Source organism: Micropterus salmoides, unplaced genomic scaffold (genome assembly GCF_014851395.1).
Source record: "Micropterus salmoides isolate LMB-PRFRI ecotype aquatic unplaced genomic scaffold, ASM1485139v1 Ms_hic_scaffold_2, whole genome shotgun sequence".
In the NCBI taxonomy this organism is placed as follows: domain Eukaryota; kingdom Metazoa; phylum Chordata; class Actinopteri; order Centrarchiformes; family Centrarchidae; genus Micropterus; species Micropterus salmoides.
Window position 1 is genome coordinate 53,523,142 of NW_024041150.1, and position 20,537 is coordinate 53,543,678.

The 20,537-nt window shown below is 41.9% G+C and overlaps 1 protein-coding gene and 1 pseudogene across 2 annotated transcripts; one reads left to right on the forward strand and one right to left on the reverse strand.

The window, feature by feature from the left end:
• The window catches only part of LOC119912628, a 337,535-nt pseudogene that overhangs the window by 177,314 nt on the left and 139,684 nt on the right, over positions 1–20,537 (forward strand).
• On the reverse strand, positions 12,686–18,874 carry LOC119912721 (zinc finger protein with KRAB and SCAN domains 1-like). 2 transcript variants are annotated; one of them, XM_038732015.1, is made up of 2 exons: positions 18,513–18,716; positions 12,686–13,382 (listed from the first exon to the last, which is right to left on the reverse strand). In XM_038732015.1, exons 1-2 carry the CDS (start codon positions 18,603–18,605, stop codon positions 12,969–12,971), a joined length of 507 nt encoding a protein of 168 aa, XP_038587943.1. In that variant the 5' UTR covers positions 18,606–18,716; the 3' UTR covers positions 12,686–12,968. The 2 variants fall into 2 exon arrangements, 1 of the variants encoding a protein (XP_038587943.1); XR_005446202.1 differs by lacking the exon at positions 12,686–13,382 and adding an exon at positions 18,307–18,360 and having other exon boundaries at positions 18,513–18,874.

A 20,537-nucleotide genomic window follows, 5' to 3' on the forward strand; every position in this document is an offset into this window, starting at 1 on the left:
TGCCTATTTAAGGCATATCCAAAGTAAATTGAATGTAGTTGTTGCACCATTTGGGTTAATGCAGGGTTCTGGGCTTCTCTGGAAGATGAGACCCTCTCCGGGAACCATCACCTTATTGTGGTGGAGAGGTTTGCATGCCCCAGTGAGCGTGGAGGCTGTGTTGTATGGGGCCTAGTGCTCCTGGTAGGGTCTCCCAAGGCAAAGTAGTTCCAGACCGAGAATGGTTAATAAAGACGCCTGATGGAACAACGAGGAAGAGGAGGAGAGACCGTGCCTGGAGGAAACCTGGGGCCCCAGTCTGGAGCCAGGCCCAGAGGGAGGGCTCGTCGGCGAGCGCCTGGTGGCCGGGTTTGCCACGGAGCCCGGCCGGCCACAGCCCAAAAAAGGTGGCAACATGGCACTCCCTTCTCCATCCTTTGGACCCACCATCTATCGGAAGATCCGCAGGGGTCTGTTGGCTGCCACATGGGTGGCAGTGAAGGTCAGGGGCCTCGACGGACCAGACCCTGGTGCAGAGGCTAGCTCTGGGGACGTGGAACGTCACCTCTCTGTTGGGGAAGGAGCCGGAACTTGTGCTGGAGATTGAGCGCTACCAATTACATCAGGTGGGGCTGACCTCCACGCACAGGCTGACCTCCACGCACAGTTGAGTGGGTGTTTGTTGTTAGACTTCTGTGCTAGTCATGGATTGTCAATAACAAACACCATGTTCAAACATAAGGATGCTCATAAGTGTACGTGGTACCAGAGCGCCCTAGAAGATCAATGATCGATTTTGTAAATCGTTTCATTATTAATTTTTTCATCTGATTTGAGGCTGCATGTTTCGGACACTCAGGTGAAGAGAGGGGTGGAGCTGTCACCATCTGGTGGTTAGTTGGGTCAAGGCATGGGGGAAGACTCTGGATAGACCCTGTAAGCCAAAACGGGTAGTGCGGGTGAACTGGGAACGTCTGGAGGAGGCCTCCATGAGATCTTCAACTCAAACCTCCGGCAGAAAGATTTCTGGCTTCCCTGTGGAGGTTGGGGATTTTGAACATGATTGGGCAATGTTCACTGGACTCTACTGTGGCAGATGCAAAGCAGTGGGTGTGGCAGGAGTTCGGAGAAGAGATGGAGAAGAACTTTCGGTCGGCACCAAAGTGCTTCTGGAGAACTGTCCGCCATCTCAGAAGGGGGAAACGGGGAAGTCACTGAGGTACTCAAACAACTCCACAGTGGCAAAGCCCCAGGAATTGATACTCTTGAAATGGAAATCTCCTACACCTCCATCGTACATTCACTGGATTAGGGATGTCCTTTACTTTGCCAAACTGGAAAAAATTAGGCATTTGATAAAGGGCTCCCAGGCAAAATTTTCAAAGCCGTGGGACCCCTTTTTTGAATATGTTGGGAAGCTGGCCTTCCCAGACAATTCTGAGTAGACTTTTCCCACATTTCTGCAAATGACTGGGCAGTAGTCCTTGGACCGTCACTCACAGCTAGTAGTTAATGTTTGTTTGTTTTCAATATTATTAATTATTATTATTATTATTATTATTATTATTATGTTGTTTGTTGTTGTTATTTTTGTTGATTCTTTGTGTTCTTATATATATTTTGTATCTGAAGGGGAATTATGTTTGTTCTTTTTTATGTTCAAAATTCAGTTAATAGAAAATGCGGTTTTCGTCCCTGTCGTGGAACAACTGACCAGCTCTTTACTCTCACAAGGATCCTGGAGTAGGCTTGGGAGTATGCCTATGTGCTTTGTTGATCTGGAGAAGGCGTATGACCGGGTCCCCTGGGACATACTGTGGGAGGTGCTTCGAGAGTATGGGGTGAGGGGGGGGCCCTTCTCAGTGCTATCCAATCCCTATACATCCAAAGCGAGAGCTGTGTCCGAGTACTCGGCATTAAGTCGGACTGCGCTTTCTCACCAATCCTGTTTGTGATATTCATGGACAGGATATTGAGGCGTAGTCGTGGCGAGGAGGGGCTGCGGTTCTGCGACCGGGTCATGACCGAAAGAACGAGATCGCGGGTACAAGCGGCTGAAATGGGTTTCCTCAAGCGGGTGGCTGGTGTCTCTCTTAGAGATAGGCTGAGAAGCTCGGCCATCCGCGAGGAGCTCAGAGTAGAGCCGCTGCTCCTTTGTGTTGAGAGTAGCCAGTTGAGGTGATTTGGGCATCTGGTAAAGATGCCTCCTGGACTGGAAGAACCAGGACTAGGTGGAGAGATATCTCCACACTGGCCTGGGAAAACCTCGGGATCCCCTAGTCAGAGCTGGTTAATGTGGCTCGGGAAAGAGAAGTCTGGGGGTCCCCTGCTGGCAAGCGGCTGCTGCTGGCATCGCTCTGTATTAGCCGGTAGCTTGACGCAGTGGTTTTTTGCTGGTAAATCATGACCATCCTACCTAAAGCTGGATATCATTATTTGTAGAATGTTATTGGCTACACGAAATGCCAGTCATCGGCACAATTCGTTGCAATTGGCTCGGTCTACACACGAAACAATAGGGGCTGGCCCTTCCTTACAGCGCGGGCTCTTGTTGGCTATTATAAGCTGTGAAAGGGACATGTGAACTCTTACTGGGTCTAATTTGATGTCATTCAAAAGGTCAGAGTTCAGCGGCTAATTTGAATACAAGATATCGCAGTTGTTTACATTAAAATCAGAGTTATTACGGTTATAATGACATACAAGCTACGTCTGCTGGCAAATACGAAACGATGCCGCAGCAGTCCCTGGGGATTTATTGATGGATGTCAAATTGTCTGGACGGTTGACAAGGTAGACCATTTTTTTTGGAATAGTCAATCGGTGGATTACTATGAGGCTTCATAGGGAGGTCGGGTAAATTTTGATTGTACTGGCTGGTCTGACAGAGGCGCTAATTGTACCCTCTGTGGTGATTGCATCTTGACTCCCGCTACTAAACTTTACACGTGATAAAATCAATGCGCAACTAACGTTAATATTTTCACTCGCACACTGTGCAGCATGGTAGTGCTTAGTTAGCATCCTCTCATCATTCTTCAAAAGACAGCTACCTGACAAGCGGCAGTAGGTAACGGTGAAAGCAGTGAAGCAGATGAAAAGATGAGCACTATGATTCAGTCTGCCAGTAAATGTACAGTGCAGGTCACAGTGTGTCTGTTTATTAAAGTCTGTCTGTTTTCCAAATACTGGAAAAGTGAAGGCAGTTAGCGCTAGCCAACATCTGCTCTTCAAGCTGAGCAGGACAGTTTTTGGCTGCTAGTTCAAATTAGTTTGTTGCGATTCATCCACATATCGAGTACACAATGAACCAAATGCCGTTTTCTCAAGGCCCATGGAGCTCCATACAAGATCACTATAATCAACTTACAAGACACAAACATTTAACTACACAAGACGAGATAAAAAAAACTGAATACAACAATGATGTGTATTTTATACTATTTGATAATTTTTACATTAGTATTATTCTGTTTAAAATAAATAAACTGTTCATAGTAGTTTCAGTTTTGTAAAGGCCAGTCCCATATGGACGCATGTCCCAAATAAAGGCAGGGTCACTTCAGGGATTTTAGCAAATAAAAGCCCGGGCTATTATTCAAAGTTTTACGGCATGTGCATACACGTGTACACAGTACGATGGAGCACAGTTCAAAGGATGCTGGAATATAAGTAATATAAGTATATTGTGCAGGAGTTATGTATTTGAAGTAGGTGGATTTGGTATAGTATATGACAATATGTACAGTATCAAAAGCATTGAAATAGAGAATGGTGAATAAATAAGTGGTAACCAGTCTTCTTGTTTAAAGTGTCATCAGTCACTAGCTTGCAAGACAAGAGGCTTCACTACTTCACCAATGAGCGGACACTAAGTGCAGGTAGCACTCATGGGAGTAGTAGTGTCACATGGCAATTCGTTTGTTATTTCAGATGCGTTTTGATGAACACACCAAAGTGGCTAGTGGGAGTGACTGTTATCCACCATGGCAGCCAGATTTGAGTTGGCACTTGGCTTATATCCTTTACAACTGAAAAGGTGCATATGGAATAGTTATGGCTCAATAGTGCGAGCACAAATAACACTGCCAGTTTGAATGTTTATTAAGTGTGTGAGACACCATTATCTATTCCTTTCACATTCAGTTCTATTTTGATATAAAACATCCACAAACATGATCACACTTGGTGTATCAGCGGACTTTATGCTTTTCATAGACTACTTCATTCAAATCTGTCAACCTCAGCCCTCACAGCCAACAACCAACCAAACGCAAAATTTTCACAATTCAGAAAAGCCCGAATTCCAAATAAACCCAAACCAGCTTCACAACTTGAAACAACTTTGTCAAGCAAAAAAGCATTCGACATATTTAGGACTAAACGTTTCAAACACAGGAAAGTTAAGCTTGGCTGTTAAAAACTAAAGACAAAACAAGAACCCACAAAGGAGTTCGCTCTGCCTCCTGGTCCTGAGGTCAAGACTCAGATCATCACACTATGCCAAATTTTCAGTCGACATTGGAGCTAAATTTTAATGTAGGATCTGGTGTTACTTTCGTCAGACGAAACTAAACGAAATATATTCGTCAACGACCTGTTTTCCCCCTGACAAAAACGAGACATTGACAATGTCCTTAAACGCTGACTGTGACTATATTAACATGCAATATTGTTGACGAAAAATGACGAGACTAAAATAATAAATAAATACGTTACTAAAAATTTCTCTTTTTGTCAGTATAATGAGACAAAATATTACAGGCCATATTTTCTCCCTCTAAATTTTCACCTGAACAGAGTTCATTCAGCTGTATTTTTTTCTTCCTGTGCGTTGAATGCTGGCCAACCAGGGCGACGCCTGGTGCGTTTATTTTCGGTACAGAAAGGGAAAAAATGCAAACATTAAATTGCAGCTGGTTTATTATGAACGGTGAACATCCAAATTGGTTTACATTTTTTAAAACAAACTTTCAAATTACACAGAAATAAATTACATAAAATAAAAGAATAATAAAATAATGCTTGAAACAAAATAATCTCAAAACAATACCACATGTAGCTAATAAATATATATATATATATATATATATATATAATAATTACAGAGCAGCATTCTACTTCTTTAATTCGGCCTATGAGCATTATCAATCCCAGGTTAATGGCCGGCTTAGATAAAAAAAATTCAGTTTATGTGCAGAAAGGCGTTTGCTCTGTACTCGTGTTTGTTATTTTCTCTTGCCGGGTTTTTCCTGCATAGAGAAATTTTTGGCACCCCCTCAAAGAGGTTTTAGCGAGCGCCACCAGCACCAAACTGATCAGAATTGAAGAGAAAAAATAAATAAAATAAAAAATAAAACGTTATATATATTCTCCAACTGTAAAATAAACTTAAATACGTCTTGACATCCAGCAATCACTTCTTCTCTCAAGAGGGGTGTACTCACTTTTGTAAGATACTGTATGTTAGATGACCGGCTCCTCTCCCGTCCCCGCCATGTCTTTGTTGTCCCCGGTTTCAGGGTCCAGTAACTTCCCGCATTCTTCTGGAGAAATACAGAGCATGCACCGTGGACACAACCCTTTTATGCGAATGCGCACCAACAACAATTAAGTTAACACAAGCTGTGGCCGTTAATCAGAAGGTCGGCGGTTCAATCCCCGGCTCCCCCTGGTTGCATGTCGTAGTGTCCTTGGGCAAGATACTGAACCCCGAATTTCCCCTGGCGGCTGTTCCGCCAGTGTATGAGTGAGTGTGAATGTTAGTTTCCGTTTGAGCAGCTCAGTGAATGAATGTGTATGACTGGTGAATGCAGATGTAGTGTAAAAGCGCTTTTACACCTATACGCACTTGGGGCCCAAGCCAGGGAAAGAACTTCAATTTTCCTTTCTTTTTTATTGTTTACATTTCAGATATTGACACCATATATAACAAATATAAATCACGCTGATTTAAAAAAAAATTATAATTATATCAGTGGTCAGTCCCCAGTGTGGAAAGACAACCCGTCCTTAACGTTAGTCATCAAATAACCATAGACTGTATATGCAAATAACCGAGTGCTGAATCGAGCTGACTTTGGGAATATTTGTCGAGGTTCAAACTGAGTGAGAGAAGTGGATGTAGAGAGACCGAGACTCTTCGTGAGTCAGCCCTAATTACACACACACTCATATATAATTAGTGCTGGGCAACAATAAAAGTTTATAAAATCGCTTTTATCGATTATAATCGCTTAAGTACAGTATTACTTTGTTACTGTCCACCACTGAGCTTAGCTTCGGCTACCTGAAACTAAGGAAAGGATTAGAGATGTTTTTCTATATTTTGGCTCTGGACAGAACACTATCATCCATCATGATGGTGAAAAGTTCCTTGATCCACAGTGGGAGCCCCAACCCCTGCTGTCATCAAGGCATTAAAATGTGTAGCCAGCAACTACAACACAAAACACCATTCATAGTCTGAAATGTGTAGCCTGCTCTCTCTCTCACACAGCTTGGCATACATGCGTAGGGAAGGTTCTGCCATCCTACTGTAGGGTTATGTGTACAATATACAGTACGTTGAAATATTTGAGTCTCTCCTCCTCTAACACTCATTATCTCACTGCAAACTTTTGATAAAACTTGAACCCTGTCTAACACTAATACAGGTCACTGCATCAGTTAGAGTCTCTGGTGAGAAAAAGGCACCGTGGAGGAAAGTCCCACAGAACAAACTTCAGAAGAGGATGTGTTGAAAAGCTGAGCAGCAGTGGAGGAAAACTAAACTCCAGACTGACTCTGATCTCTACAAAGAGTCTCCACAGATACTATTTAGAGCTGAAACCTGCACGACGATCATTCAGAGAACAATAATGCAGGCAGACTGTTTGTCACTGAGAGAAACTCACCAACACACGAGCAAATATAATGACTCTGCTTCATTTTCACCATCATTGTTTGTTCTGCGCGCTCCCGACACAACGCGGGCCGCACCGCGCATGCGCCGCGCGGGAAAACCCACAGCACAAAGAAAAGAGAAACGCCATCTTGAAGATGAAAACAGGAACCACGGAGACACTTTGGAAATCAAACCACGTCAACACAAACCCTGGAGCGGGTTTTCAGGCTCTGATCTCTAACAACAGAATGAACGGATGATACACGGACCCTCGAGACTCTTCCTCGTGTCTTTAGTCTCGTGATGAAGTCATGAACACTGACCTGAACATCGGCGCTATCAGAGCACGAGGCTGCTGTTTGGCTCCTGTGGTCCGGGTTCTGGTTCTCCATCGTCCTGCAGGTCTCCGCTGTGGTGATGCGTCCTTCAGTATCGAGGTTTCGGTGACGTTCGAAGCCTCGCGAACCCGCCATACCACGTGACTGATTCAGGAAATGGTTTGCGGGTTTGGTGTGTGATTCTAAAGCAGCGTGATTTCATACTGGAAACAGTTTGTGGATGATTTAGTATGGAAGAAGGCATTTCTTCTACCTAATCACTACTTAATCGCCCAAAAAATCAAAGAAATTTCACAGACATTCTATCCAGCTAAAAACTATATAAAGTACAGATTCTGGACAGATGTTGAAGTAAACTGTAGTTTCTGTGGTGGATGTCCAGAAACTGTTTGTTTGTTTATATATATATATATATATATATGTTTTGGCATTGTTCTATTGTGAAAAATGTCTTAAAATATCTCTGAAAGTTTTGCTTTACTTTGGAATAATGTCTGGTTTGGTTTCCCAGAAAATAACGCACAAAGAAACACTTGTGTATACTTGATCTCCTTATTATTATGACCAAATTTCATATTCACAAATGTAAATTCGCAAATAAGAAACCTTGCTTATTTGCCTTTTCAAAAGAGTTCAAAACATTACATCTCATCAATTCAGGGGTCTCTAAAGCAAAAGGCAATTAAAAAACTATATCAGTTATTTAGAAAAGAAAAAGAAAACCGCCTGAAGCCCAGCACTGTGGAAAAGTTATTTTTAAATAATAATAAATAAAATTTTGGCTCCATTATCTAAAGTCTCAAACCAAGTAGCCTAACATAAGCACATTCACGTCATAACCATTGGATCATAAAGACGGACACCATATTAAAAAGTTCATCATTTATTCAATTCAAAACTTCCCACAGCAATACCACGGTGCCATTATAATCACTCTGCCTGTTTTAAATTTAATGTCCACTTGATGGCACAGTAGAGCAAATGAAGCGCCGTGAAGCTTCGGCCCATGAGTGAACCAATTGGACGGACAGCTTCAATGCTTCACAAAGCTTCATCTCGCCATCACTACCAGCAGGTCTCCGCTGTGATTGGTATACCGCGTTGTCTTGGACTGACTTGATGCTGACCTCGGAGATCTGATCTTAAGGCTGCGGGATCCCCTGGAGCCTCTGCGTTCTCGCGATGCCACGACCTCTCGCCCGCCCCATGTTGCTAAGGCCGTTTTGAAACAATTGTCCAATCCCAATGTCTCTGAATCCTGAACCCTCACAGACTTCACTGACATCACTTGGTTGGTCGTTGAGGCTGTAAGGGCATAAAATGCTGTAAACTGGAACGGGACAGTACTTTGCCACATTATCATATCACCTTGATGACACTGAAACACGTTGCACACTTTATTTTATGTTTTTGCATGATTTTAAGTCTTGCTGGCTCAGTGGATGAGAGTTAAATTTCAATCTACATTACAATAATCAATGCACTATTGATGGCATAAAGCAAAAACTATAATAAATAGTTGCAGTTTAAAATGGCGTTTGCTAAAGCTAATAATGGTGACTGCCAGTTACAGCAGTAATAACCTGCAGTCATGTTGACTTGAGCTGAACTAAACATGCCACGACCTGCTGAGAGGGAGTGAGAACACCACTGTAAAGAAAGGGGTGTGCTGGATTTATAACCAGAGAATCACTGAGAAATTTGAACAAACAAACAAGTTACAACAAACCGTCTTTGTCTTTGGAGGATTTATCAACAGAATAACAGAAGTATTACAACAGGAAATCATCTGGACCAGCGGTTCTGTCACGTAGGGCAGCATCTAACATCTGAGCCAGAGCAAAGAGATGCATCATCATTTAGACAGTCCAGGTTTCTGTGTTTGATTTGAGGTGGGACAACACAAGGTGCTCAAAAGACTTCATAACCTCAGAGGTCAGGGTGACGGGTCTGTGGTCATTTAGTCCTGTCCCCCTTGTCCTTCCAGCAGTTGTTGTCCCCTGATAGAGCCTCTGCCTCCAGTGCTTCCTCCTGTGGCCCTTAAAAAGTACCCAATCTCCTGAGAGAGCAGTAGACAGGTTGGCTCATTGTCTCAGCATTTCTTCATCACAGGCTGTAGTGGTGGGTAGAGAGTGTCTGACTGGACCTCTTCCTGTCTGTGGCCTTCTGACAAATAGGATTTCTAATGAGCTCAGACCACATTTATTCCAAGTTCAACTTCTTGATTAATCGTCCAGCCCTACTTGTGGCCATTGATGTTACTGGAACTGCTTCTTCTCTTAACCAGAGCAGAGTGTGTCAATACAGCCTCGTATCCATCACCATCTTTACTTTACAGTGTTCCTGGATCCCACTTTAAGGGCCTGTAGTCAGTCAGCCGACTGCAGGTGTGAAGCCATCTGCCCAAATCCCTCCATTTCCAATCAGCAGATACAGCCATTGCCACATGCGAGCTAAGCAGCTGAGATTGGGCAGGACAAACAGAATAAGCAGCAGCCTTGCTTGTCCAATAAACAGGCTGTAAGCACAGTGGCAGACACACTAGATGGCGCCAGAGCCCACTCAGACATAACTTAGTGCCTCCTGACTGTATTTCACCATTTGAAATGGAAACTGCAGTCTCGTAACTTTTAACCTCTCTGGATGTTCGGTCAGAACAATGCAAAAATAAATAATAAGATCGCATCCCATCAAGTTAAGGGGACAGTTCTCTGCTTCACTGTGTGTTTTTGCAAGCATTATTTTGTCATAGTCAGTTAAAGGTTGAGACTCACTCACTGATGTGTAGTGATGGTGTAACCCTCCCCTCCGTGTCTCTGCTGGGACGTCCTCACGGCCAGCATGTTGTCTCTGGGTCATTCTGCTTCCTCCGTCCTCCAGCCGGTGACCCAGAGATCCACCGAGCTCCTCCATCATCCAGGATGTTCCCCTCACTTTCACAGGTGGAGCAGAGAGGAGCCCCGGCTGGATCCTATGAGGACGTCTGTTACCGGGCAGAAACAGCATGAACACAACCATGAAGGAAGAGCTTCATCTGAGACCTGATGAATATTTATTAGATAGATTTCAGACAGATTATTGGAAAGAAGCTGCAGGAAGCTTTCAGCTGGCAGGAGACACAATAAGACTTTAAAACATAGAAACAGAGACTAGATCCACACAGGTCCCAGTAAAGACACTAGTCATAGTCCAGTGAAGCCAACAGGGTGTTAGTGACTGAACATGTCGGAGTAACAGAGGTGGATCAGTTTCACACTTTGTCTTATTTTATACAAAAAGAAAGAAATCAGACGTGATGTGACAGATTACTGTTTCTGTTCAGTTAGTTACTAAAACTACAGAGGAAACCAGTCGCGGCTCAATAAGACCTGATGTCAGGAGCAAGTTTATTATCGAAACTAAAGGTAAAAAGCATTGTTTTTTTAAATAAAAAAAAACAAGGTTTTACAAAAAAACAAACTAAAACTGTATTGTAGGTTTGCAAAACTAACTAAAATCAAAGAGTAAATGTCCTTAGTTTTTGTTTATGTATTTTATAGGACCTAATAAGCCTATTTCTATTATCTTTTATACACACGTGTACAAAATAATATGAATGCAACAACTGTATAGAGTTGTATTTTGTTAAGTTCGGTTGCAGGTCGTGAGTTGCTTTCTTGTTGGTTTTCTTTTCCTTCTTTTGTTCTGTTCCATTCTGATGGTCTGGCTTAGTGCTCATCATTTGTGTGGGGTAAACTTGCCCCTTGTCCCCGTGCGCTGGTTTCACGCTGGTCTTTATATTTACTGCATGTCAGCTAGTTTGTGTTTAATGGGCTCATTGATATCTCAGCCAACCTGTCTGTTTGGGCTTCACATTGTTTTAATTAAGAAAGGTTTAGATTTTAACTTCTTTCCAGTCATACTTGCCTCCAGGGTGCTAGGGACCTGTTGTTTGGGGCTCCAAAGGGGGCCCTCCACTATCTTCCAATTTCTTAGCTGTCCATCCCCTCCATGTATTGTATTTCACCTATTTAACCAAGAATGATAGAGCTAGCGACTGATGTAATGAATTTCTTGGAACCACTTTGTAGTAGGATTAGGGTAGTTTGCTCTGGGTTTTCTGTATGCAGGTTAGAAAGTATTGATGCATAATCACATTACAGGATTTCAAAACTCCGACTGGAAAATCCAACACATGCCGCAACTTTAGGTTTGTGAACGTGGTTCCTAACTGTGGAGCACAATGGCCCGATAAAAGCCTGATAAATTTCCCCAGGGGGGATAACACGTATTACTGAAGATGGAAACAGCTGTACTAAACCACTACAGGCCCATATCAAAGCTGCCCCTTCTCTGTAAAGCGGTTAGAAAGAGTTGTCTTTAGACGAGTCATCAACTTTCTTGCAGACAGTCTAATTTTCAGCCACCTGGTGACAGAATCACACAGCAGCAGGAGTTTTTATACATTTTTAGCTGACTTTTAACCAAGCTACTTACAATTGCTGTACATGTCAGAGGTCACACGCCTCTCGAGCAACTAGGGGTTAAGTGTCTTGTACAGCGGTTCCAAGTCAACATTTGCTGCAGCTGAAATTCCTCATGGTCAACTATTTAATCACCTAATATGTTGTTAACCCTCCATGTAGCAATGTACAAAAACCTCACGCCACAAGTTTATTCCCATCTGCAGCTGGCGCTGGTGATGGCGAATGGATAAGATGCCTGCCATTGGTGTGAGACACCCGGGTTCAATCAATTATATTCATTCATTACACTCTCAGTCTAGTTTGACACTTGAAATATATCAGTCTGTGTGGAATGAATGTAAACATTATACAAGTTTCACTTTTTGAATGGAATTAATGAAATAAATCAACTTTTTGATGATATTCTAATTATATGACCAGCACCTGTATGTCAGAGGCGTGGACTCCAGTCACACTTGAGTTAGAAAAATTATGACTTTAGACTTCTTTTAATCAAACAAGACTTGCAACTCGACTTTGAATTTAACGCTTTTGACTTGAGCAATTAATTCAATTTTCAATTACAACTTTGGCTTAAAATGATAATTGCGTTGGGTGCCGGGTTTCACGGGATTTTAACTGCTATAACTTCACATTCAATTAATGATGGTCAGTGAGTAATGCGGTTAAATGATTGCCTCTGCCTTTTGTCTGTACAGGTTAACCCTTCATTTAATACAGTTCCTTCATTTTTAATTCATGTTTAAAAAAAGTATGACGTGCTTTGAAATTTGGTGAAGGGCGCATTATGACTTGAAACTCAAAGTTTAAGTCTTGGGATTTGACGGTTTTGACTCGGCCTGTCTTGATTGGTCTGGACTTGGGACTCGACCTTTGAGACTTGGATGCTAAGACTTGAGACTTACTTGTGACTTGTAAAATGACGACTTGGTTCCACCTCTGGTATATTTTATGACTTTTGTACATATAGTATAAAACAAACGATCTTATGTTAATACCATGATTTATTAATGCTGTAAATTTACACTGAATATTGAATTTGGATAATAAACCCCTCCAACCTGCAGCTTTCCAGCACTTTCCAACACAAACTTCCTCAGTTGTCATCACGTTTGATGCAGTTGTGACTTTTAAGGGAACTGCTCATAGTATAAGCTTTCCCACACTCTTCACACTTGTATGGTTTCTCTCCAGTGTGCACACGTTCATGCCTCTTTAACTGATTAATTGTAATGAAAGTTTTCCCACAATGTTCACACCAATGTGGCTTCTCTTCAATGTGAACACGTTGGTGGTTCTTTAGCCAATCAGATCTACTGAATGTTTCCCACACTGTTCACACCAGTAGGGTTTGTCTCCAGTGTGAATACGTCGATGGATTTCTAACTTGTCAGCTCGACTGAAAGTTTTCCCACACTGTTCACACCAGTGCGGTTTCTCTCCGGTGTGAACACGGCGGTGGACGTCTAAGTGATTAGATCTACTAAAAGCACTCTCACATTGGTCACAGCTGTACAGTTTCTCTCCAGTGTGAATCCGTGTGTGGATTTTTAGGTTATTTGATGCACTGAAAACTTTCCCACAGTGGTCACAGCTGTACGGTTTCTCTCCAGTGTGAACTCTCTGATGAATCTTCAAATATCCAGATGTTGTGAAGGATTTGTCACAGAATGGGCAGCTGTGACATCCGAGTCCCTCTGCTCCTCTTCGTTTCTATAACAGACGTGACAGTGAGATAATATCGTGGAGCGAGAAATCCAAAACCACAAATGACATTTAGCGCTTCTCTGTGTAGGAAATCAAATACTTACCCGCGGCCTACGTGCTTTGAGTGTGAGACTGAGGTAGAGTTCAATTTTGAATTAACTGCGATTAGTATTTAAAGATTTCTCCCAGTAAATTATTTTGACAGAAGCAAAACATTGTAGTAAAGTTTTTCTAAGCATAGAAAGGTAGAAAAGATGCAATGATATTTGAATAGCTTCTGTAGCTAAATGGATGCAGAAGTTGAATAACTTCAAATTGAGTAGAGTTAAAAATACAACACTTTAATATGATTTTTTGAAAACTCAGTTACTAAAGGATTTACAATGAAAATATTATGAAAAGAGAATGAAAGCAATAAAACTAAAACACAAAGAGAGTTATTGTTATAAATGAACTAAAACAGATTTCCCAGAAACTTCCTGAGCTGACTGGTGGCTGTGTGTGTGATGCAGGCGCCGATCACCACAATACACTTATTTACTACACGTGTCTTTCTGTTGTTCATTTTTCAATATGAACACTGCATATCATAAAAAAAAAACCAGATCAATAAACAAAACATTCTATACAAAATATGTATTAAACCAGATGTTATAAAAATTTAACAGAATTTAACAATACAAACATTTCATAACCATTTCTTGATAAAAATCTCATCACAAACATTTATTTTAGTGCAGTACACATTCAGGGCTTTGTTCTAAACAAACATTTGACTTCACACTAGATTTAATCTAATTTCATTAACTGCAAGTATGTTTTTTTCTCATTTATTGGGTGTGTCAGAGGTGTTGCGCAATCAGCAGCCACATTGAAAAGACGGTGAAGTCCAGTGCGCTCGCGTACACTGGAAAAACAAGTCTTCATAGAGTTCATTTTAAATTACAAAAAAAGTGAGTACATATACAGGAGAGAACCCGTGTTTATATGGTATATTTATAAAAATGCTGACAACCTTTTTTGTTTTAATTAAAAAAAGGCAGTCGGACAGAAAATATAGGCATCATGTCACTGACCCAATTATCACGATATTTAGTTTAGTTTTAAGGCTAAGAAACCAGATGGTTAACTGGAGGTTAAACTTTTCTTTATGGTCAGAACAAACACTTGATGCCAAACTTGATGGGATCACTTAACAAATCTAAGTTAGAACGTTCAGAACAATTATTATTAAAATCTATTTAACAAATTAAATATGTTAGTAGAAAAAGTAAGTGGTAATGATTCAAACGAATAAGATAAAACATATATTGAATATTTATTTAACATGTGTTATATTGTTATTAAGGTAAATAATATTGCAATAATTATTGTTGTTGTTTTATTGTTTAAAGTTGTAACAGAAACTGTGACTGATAATCATTCTTGTTTTCTGTTGTTTTTTTTACTGCATTCTCTGGACATTAAAAACTTCACTTGCTGACTTTTTCCCCTCTTAGGTCAGTCTCTCTTCATCCGGTCATGAAGGTTGCAACCCCCGGTGCTCGCCTTGAGATTTTCCTCACATCGTGCAGGCCTGCCTCACGCCCTCGTTAGCTTAACTTCTCAATTGATAATTTGGTTGTTTGATTGGACGGCAGTACGTGCAAAGGCTTGGCAACACGTCACTAAGTGAAATACTATTTATGTTCTAAGTTAATTTATTGGACGTCAAAAGCACCTCAACACTGCGCATACAGTTGAAGGAAAAATGCAGGAATTTCTGACCGTCTTTGAGCCTGAATATCGCCAACTCTGTCTCGTCTTTCCATCAAATAATGGAAAATTAGATAAAGACTCAGATCGTTAAGCAGTCTCAATAATGAACGACCTCCATCGCTAATCAGGACTAAAACGATATTAAATACCATGTTGACCGCTTTTGCTAAAACAAGTCAGTGACCGTTTGTTGTTGTTCAACATCTGCCCTTTTATGCAACATGATTTTAGCAAAGCTCAGGAAATTAAGAGGGTTTTGTTCTTTTCCTTCTTGGATGATAACCAGTCTCACAGCCTTGTGTTCCTCCTGTCTGTCAGCAAGACGCAGGTGCACCACGCTGGAGTAGAGCTGGGCGATATGGCCAAAAACGTTATCACCATTTCAAATATGTCAAATCATTATTTCTTTTAAGTTTAAAGGCAGATTTTTGCTCCAGAGTGAAAACCAGATGGTTAATTATGAGGTTAAACTTTTCTTTATGGTCAGAATGGGACAAACGCTTGATGCCAAACAGTGGATCACTTCACAAGTCTGAGGTAGAACATTAAAAACTATTATTATTACTTTTTCAACAAATGTGATTAGTTGATCTTTAACAAAAAAATATTTTCATAGAAAAATTAAGTGATACTTTGTTTGTGATTCAAATTAATTAAGCAAATATTTATAGACGATATGTTGAACATTATTATATTGTTATTGAGGAAAATTATATTGTGATAATCATCATCATCATTGTTTATTGCCCAGCCCTACGCTGGAGGGTACTTTTAAAAAAGGACATCAGCGTTGTGCTCCCTAAATGGCACCATAATTTACTAAATGAACATCATGCTGTGTTGAAGAAGACTTGAAACTAGCGACTGAGACCAGAAACTCATCAGGAAAGTGTTTACTGAGGGAATAAATCAGCAGAGAAGTTTTCACCATTATATCTAATGGAACGGACTTCTTCCTGCAGCCAGCCGACTCGCTTGAGAGAACGCAGGTTTCATTTTAGTCTGCGTGGTTTCACTTTCAGACCCAGAGGTTGCTGCTTGATTGAGATTAGAGAAATAACATTTGACAACCACTCGTCACGTAACTACAACTCTGGATTGGGCAGCGGTGCGCGCCATGAGCTGCAAAACAACTGCAGGATGTTGAGGTTTTAATTGTTTAAAAATAATGTTTTTCAGCGAGTTGCTAGATCAACATTACTTTTTACTGGCCACCGTTATTGTGGAGCCCTGGAGAGAGACATTTAATTCAATGTACTTGTAAGAACGTGTTCACAGTTCAACTATAATCTAGGATCAAGTCTCTATTATAAACTATAACAAGTTTATAATAATACAAGTTGGGATAGCAGGTTGATTCTAAATCAATTTAATGCATTTAAAAAATATATATTTTTATAAATCAATTTAATGCATCCCCCGACCCTGTACGCAGGATAAGCGGTTGGCGATGGATGCATGAATTTAATGACGCACAGCTGACATGAGACATCAGCAGGAGGCTCAACAGCTCTTGTGAGTTGAAACCAAATATATTTTGTCACATCATAAATAATTTTATTATTGCAGAAATACCCTGAAATATTAAGACACTGTTTTGGGGCCCACCTCTAGTGTAGACGGCAGGGCCCCGCAGCGTTTTGTAACTTCTGGCTGAAACCAGATTTCTGACACAGACACAACACGAGGAAACTAAACTGTAACTTGTGTTCTGCTGCAGCGAAGTTAAACTGCTGCTGTCCCTCAGTGAGACACTAATGTTTGGCAGGACCTGCCGCTGTGGCCGCTGGGTGGCGCTCTGAGGTGGCAGAACAGCTGTTCACCTCTCTCAGCTGCATTAGTTCACAGACGGCCGCCACAAATCTCGCTGAGAGCGTTCATAGACAGAAACAATAAGCCGGTAGTTGAAAGATGATTATAACAGAGAGAAAACATGTGAGCAGAACCACACACTTTATTTATCATGAACCTTTTGTGTGTGACGCGTTTCCTGTTAAAAGGTTGCTGCTAAAGAAGCGAATACCTACATTAAACTTGATGCAGCACCTGAGGGAAGTAAAGGTAACACATATTAATGGAGTGAAATAGTGGCGGGTCGGTCGGGAATTAAATATAAATGCGTCACTTACAATCGATGCCGTAGCGCTGAGCGTCGAGCAAAGCAGGTGGAACCTTTCAGACACACCGCACCAAAAGCACCAAAAGCACCAAAAGCACCAAAAGCACCGCTGCGCTATGAGGCGCGCGGTCAAAGTAGCTGAATTTTTGCGCTGAACCCAGTTTCCACGCACTGCAAATCGCTTCTTTTCTGAAAGGGCTTTTATGGAAGAACATAGTCCTCTGCAGACCTTCAGTCACTGAACGTTACATCCTGTCGCCTCCGCCTGTCTGAGAAAATGTTGTAAAACAGTAACGTACATCAGGAGCTTCTAAACTCCCAGGAGTTAATAACAACACTGCATGAGAGACGTTAACGTACTTTATTATTAAAAATTAACTCAAGTCATTACCAGTGTTGTGAAATTAATTAATGTGTGAAACCGATTATTCCTCTGACTGTAATCGCACCAACGAAATCTGAAATCGTCGCATCCCTCGTCAGGAGGCAGCAACTTCAGCGGTAAACATGTTGAAGAGCAACAGAGACGGAGACGAGCCAGATTTCTGCTCCGCGTCTTGGACAGCGGCCGGCGAGCGTCGACGTTAACCTTCAGATGTGAAGTCAGAGTGAGTGACCGCAGCTTCTCGAGATGGTTGTGCTGCTGGTGAACCCCTGGTTCAAAAACTACAACAGGTCCCACGAAGTGTTTTAAAAAGCTGTTTACAATGTGGATTTCTTCTTAGCTCTTTTCACTTTGTCTGAGTTGACAAAATGTCTGAATCTATATACTTATTCATAATCTAGACTCCATCTGGCTCCACCTGTTCCAGTAGATCCGAACCGGAAGTTAACGTTAGCTTTGTCCCGCTAGCTAGCATGCTAACACCCAGGCAGCAGGCTACCTCCTGCTCCTCTGCTCCTCCTCCTCCTCCTCCTCCTCTTCCTCATCTTCCTCCTCCTCCTGCTCCTCCTCCTCCTCCTCCTCCTCCCTCCTCCTCCCTCCCTCCTCCTGCTCCTCCTCCTCCTCTCCCTCTTCCTCCCTCCTCTTCCTCCTCCCCTCCTCTCTCTCCTCCTCCTCCTCCTCCTCCTCCTCTCCGGTTCCGACCGTCACATTAAGTGTGGGTTCTGTAGAGATACGGGGTTCTGATGGCTCCACTGTTGAATCCTGCTACATTACATCTTGTTTACAGTCAATATGAAGCTACGTGTCGGAACCAGGCCGAGCTAACGCCACGTTAGCTTCTTGTTAGCTGCTAGCTGTGTTCATGAACACTGACCTGAACATCGGTGCTATCAGAGCTCGAGCCTGCTGTTTGTCCTCCGGGGACGTTGTTGCTCCGGGGCTCCGGGTCCTGGTTGTCCTCCTCCATCCCGCTCTTGGTCCTGGTCTCTCAGATCCAGCAGGTCTCCTCTGGGACTGACGGAGCTCTTCGGATCAAACAGACGTTTCTTCTTCTTCTTCTTCTTCTTCTTTTATGGCAGATTGCACCAGGACTTTTAAAGGTGCCCCGGAGGATGTAGCATGAACTGTGTTCACTGGGACTACTTTATATCACCAAAACAAATAAAAGAAAATAAATAAACTAAATAAAAAACACTGAATCTATTTTATATATATATGTTTTTTCTTTTCAGATATTGTTAAGCAGCTTCCTGTTTATCCTTTAATCCATCTCCTGGGATGAGTTTTGCACCAATCTGCAACGTTTTCGGATTGACCGACATGTTACCTTGAAACGTTCCGCAACAGGGGCGAGTTCAGCGCAGACAAAGCCAAATGGAAACGGTGGTCCCCTGAACAGCCTGCTGTGTCCACAAGCGCACTGAATTTTCCTGCCTTTTTAACACCGTTGTGTTCACAAACTTGTCGCCGCTGATTGGTTAACACCTGAGACACGCCCTTCAAACAGAAGAAAACATACATCATTACTTTTTACTCTGTTTAACGTTGAATAATAATACCAGGCTACATGTGGAAAACTGTCATGTGTTGATATTTCCAGTCTTGCATCTATTATTTGAGAGTGGGGCCCTCAAGAGAACAAAGCTTTGGTCAGTTGGCATTATTGTCTTTCAGGAGGAGCTAAATCAACCACTCTTCCCCCCATGGCTACCTCCTCTCTGAACCTGAAGTGTAGCTTCTGCTTTGCTCTTTTCTTTGGACTATTCATGCTGACAACATCTAACACTAATGATTCCAGTTCTCTTTGTTTCTCTAGTTTGTTTTGCTGTGCAGGCTGAGACTCGATAATGTCGCTCTGTAAGAAAATACTGAAACGAGCTGAGCTGCCAAAAAATAAGCGCTACAAATTAAAAAAATTAAACTATACACAGGCCATTCTTAAATCAGTGTGTCTCTACGATCTTTATTCCTTTTTAGGAAAGGGAGACTGCCAATAAATAAATCTCCCGTCGGCTCCGGGTGCGCGATGACAAGCAGAGCGTGCTATAATGAGCCCAATCGTCATCTCCATCCTGACCCTGCTGTGAGCTACGTTATGTTATCTTTGTTGTTTGCGGGTCATCTGGGTGTCCTCCGTCCCCGAGAAGCAGGCCATCAACGCGCCCTTTGAACGAAAGAAAAGGAATGATCACAACACAGCGTGACCAAGAGTGGATTCCTGAACAAACCCAGACCCTCCAGCCTCCAGGCTGCTCACCGTTAAATGATTGTAAAAAAAAACAAACCAACTACCACCTAATGTGTCTTTAATTGTTGTGAACGCGCATTAAGGACAAAACAACCTACATGTCAGATCCAACACCTGAACACCGATCATGTGAAATGATTTTCCAGTCACATAATCCCCCTCGGGTTCTTGAACGGGTGCAGTCAGTCAAGACGCCTTCAGATCATCCATGGTTATCCAGAGCAGGGATTCACAACCAGCGGTCCTTGTAAAGTAACCCAACTGACTTATTTTATTAAATTTATATCTTTACGGAGGCGGCAGCAACACCTGAACACCAGAGTGCATGAAAACTAGTTAGCGAGCACATAAGTCTAAACCTGCTGCCAAAGGTCATGGATAAAAAGCTGAAATAAATTGCTAACAATTAATCGATTAGTTGTCAACTACTACAATAAATTAACCCCCAATTATTTTGAAAATAGTTTTGAGTAATCTTTTTTTATGAATAAACAGTGAAAATTCTCTGATTTCAGCTTCTGAAATGTGGATATTTTGTGTTTTTTGCTGCTCTGTGACCGTAAACTCCCAAATATCGTTGGGCTGTGGACAAAACAAGACATCTGAGGACGTCATCGTGGCCTTTGGAAAACAAGGATTTCAAATTTTATC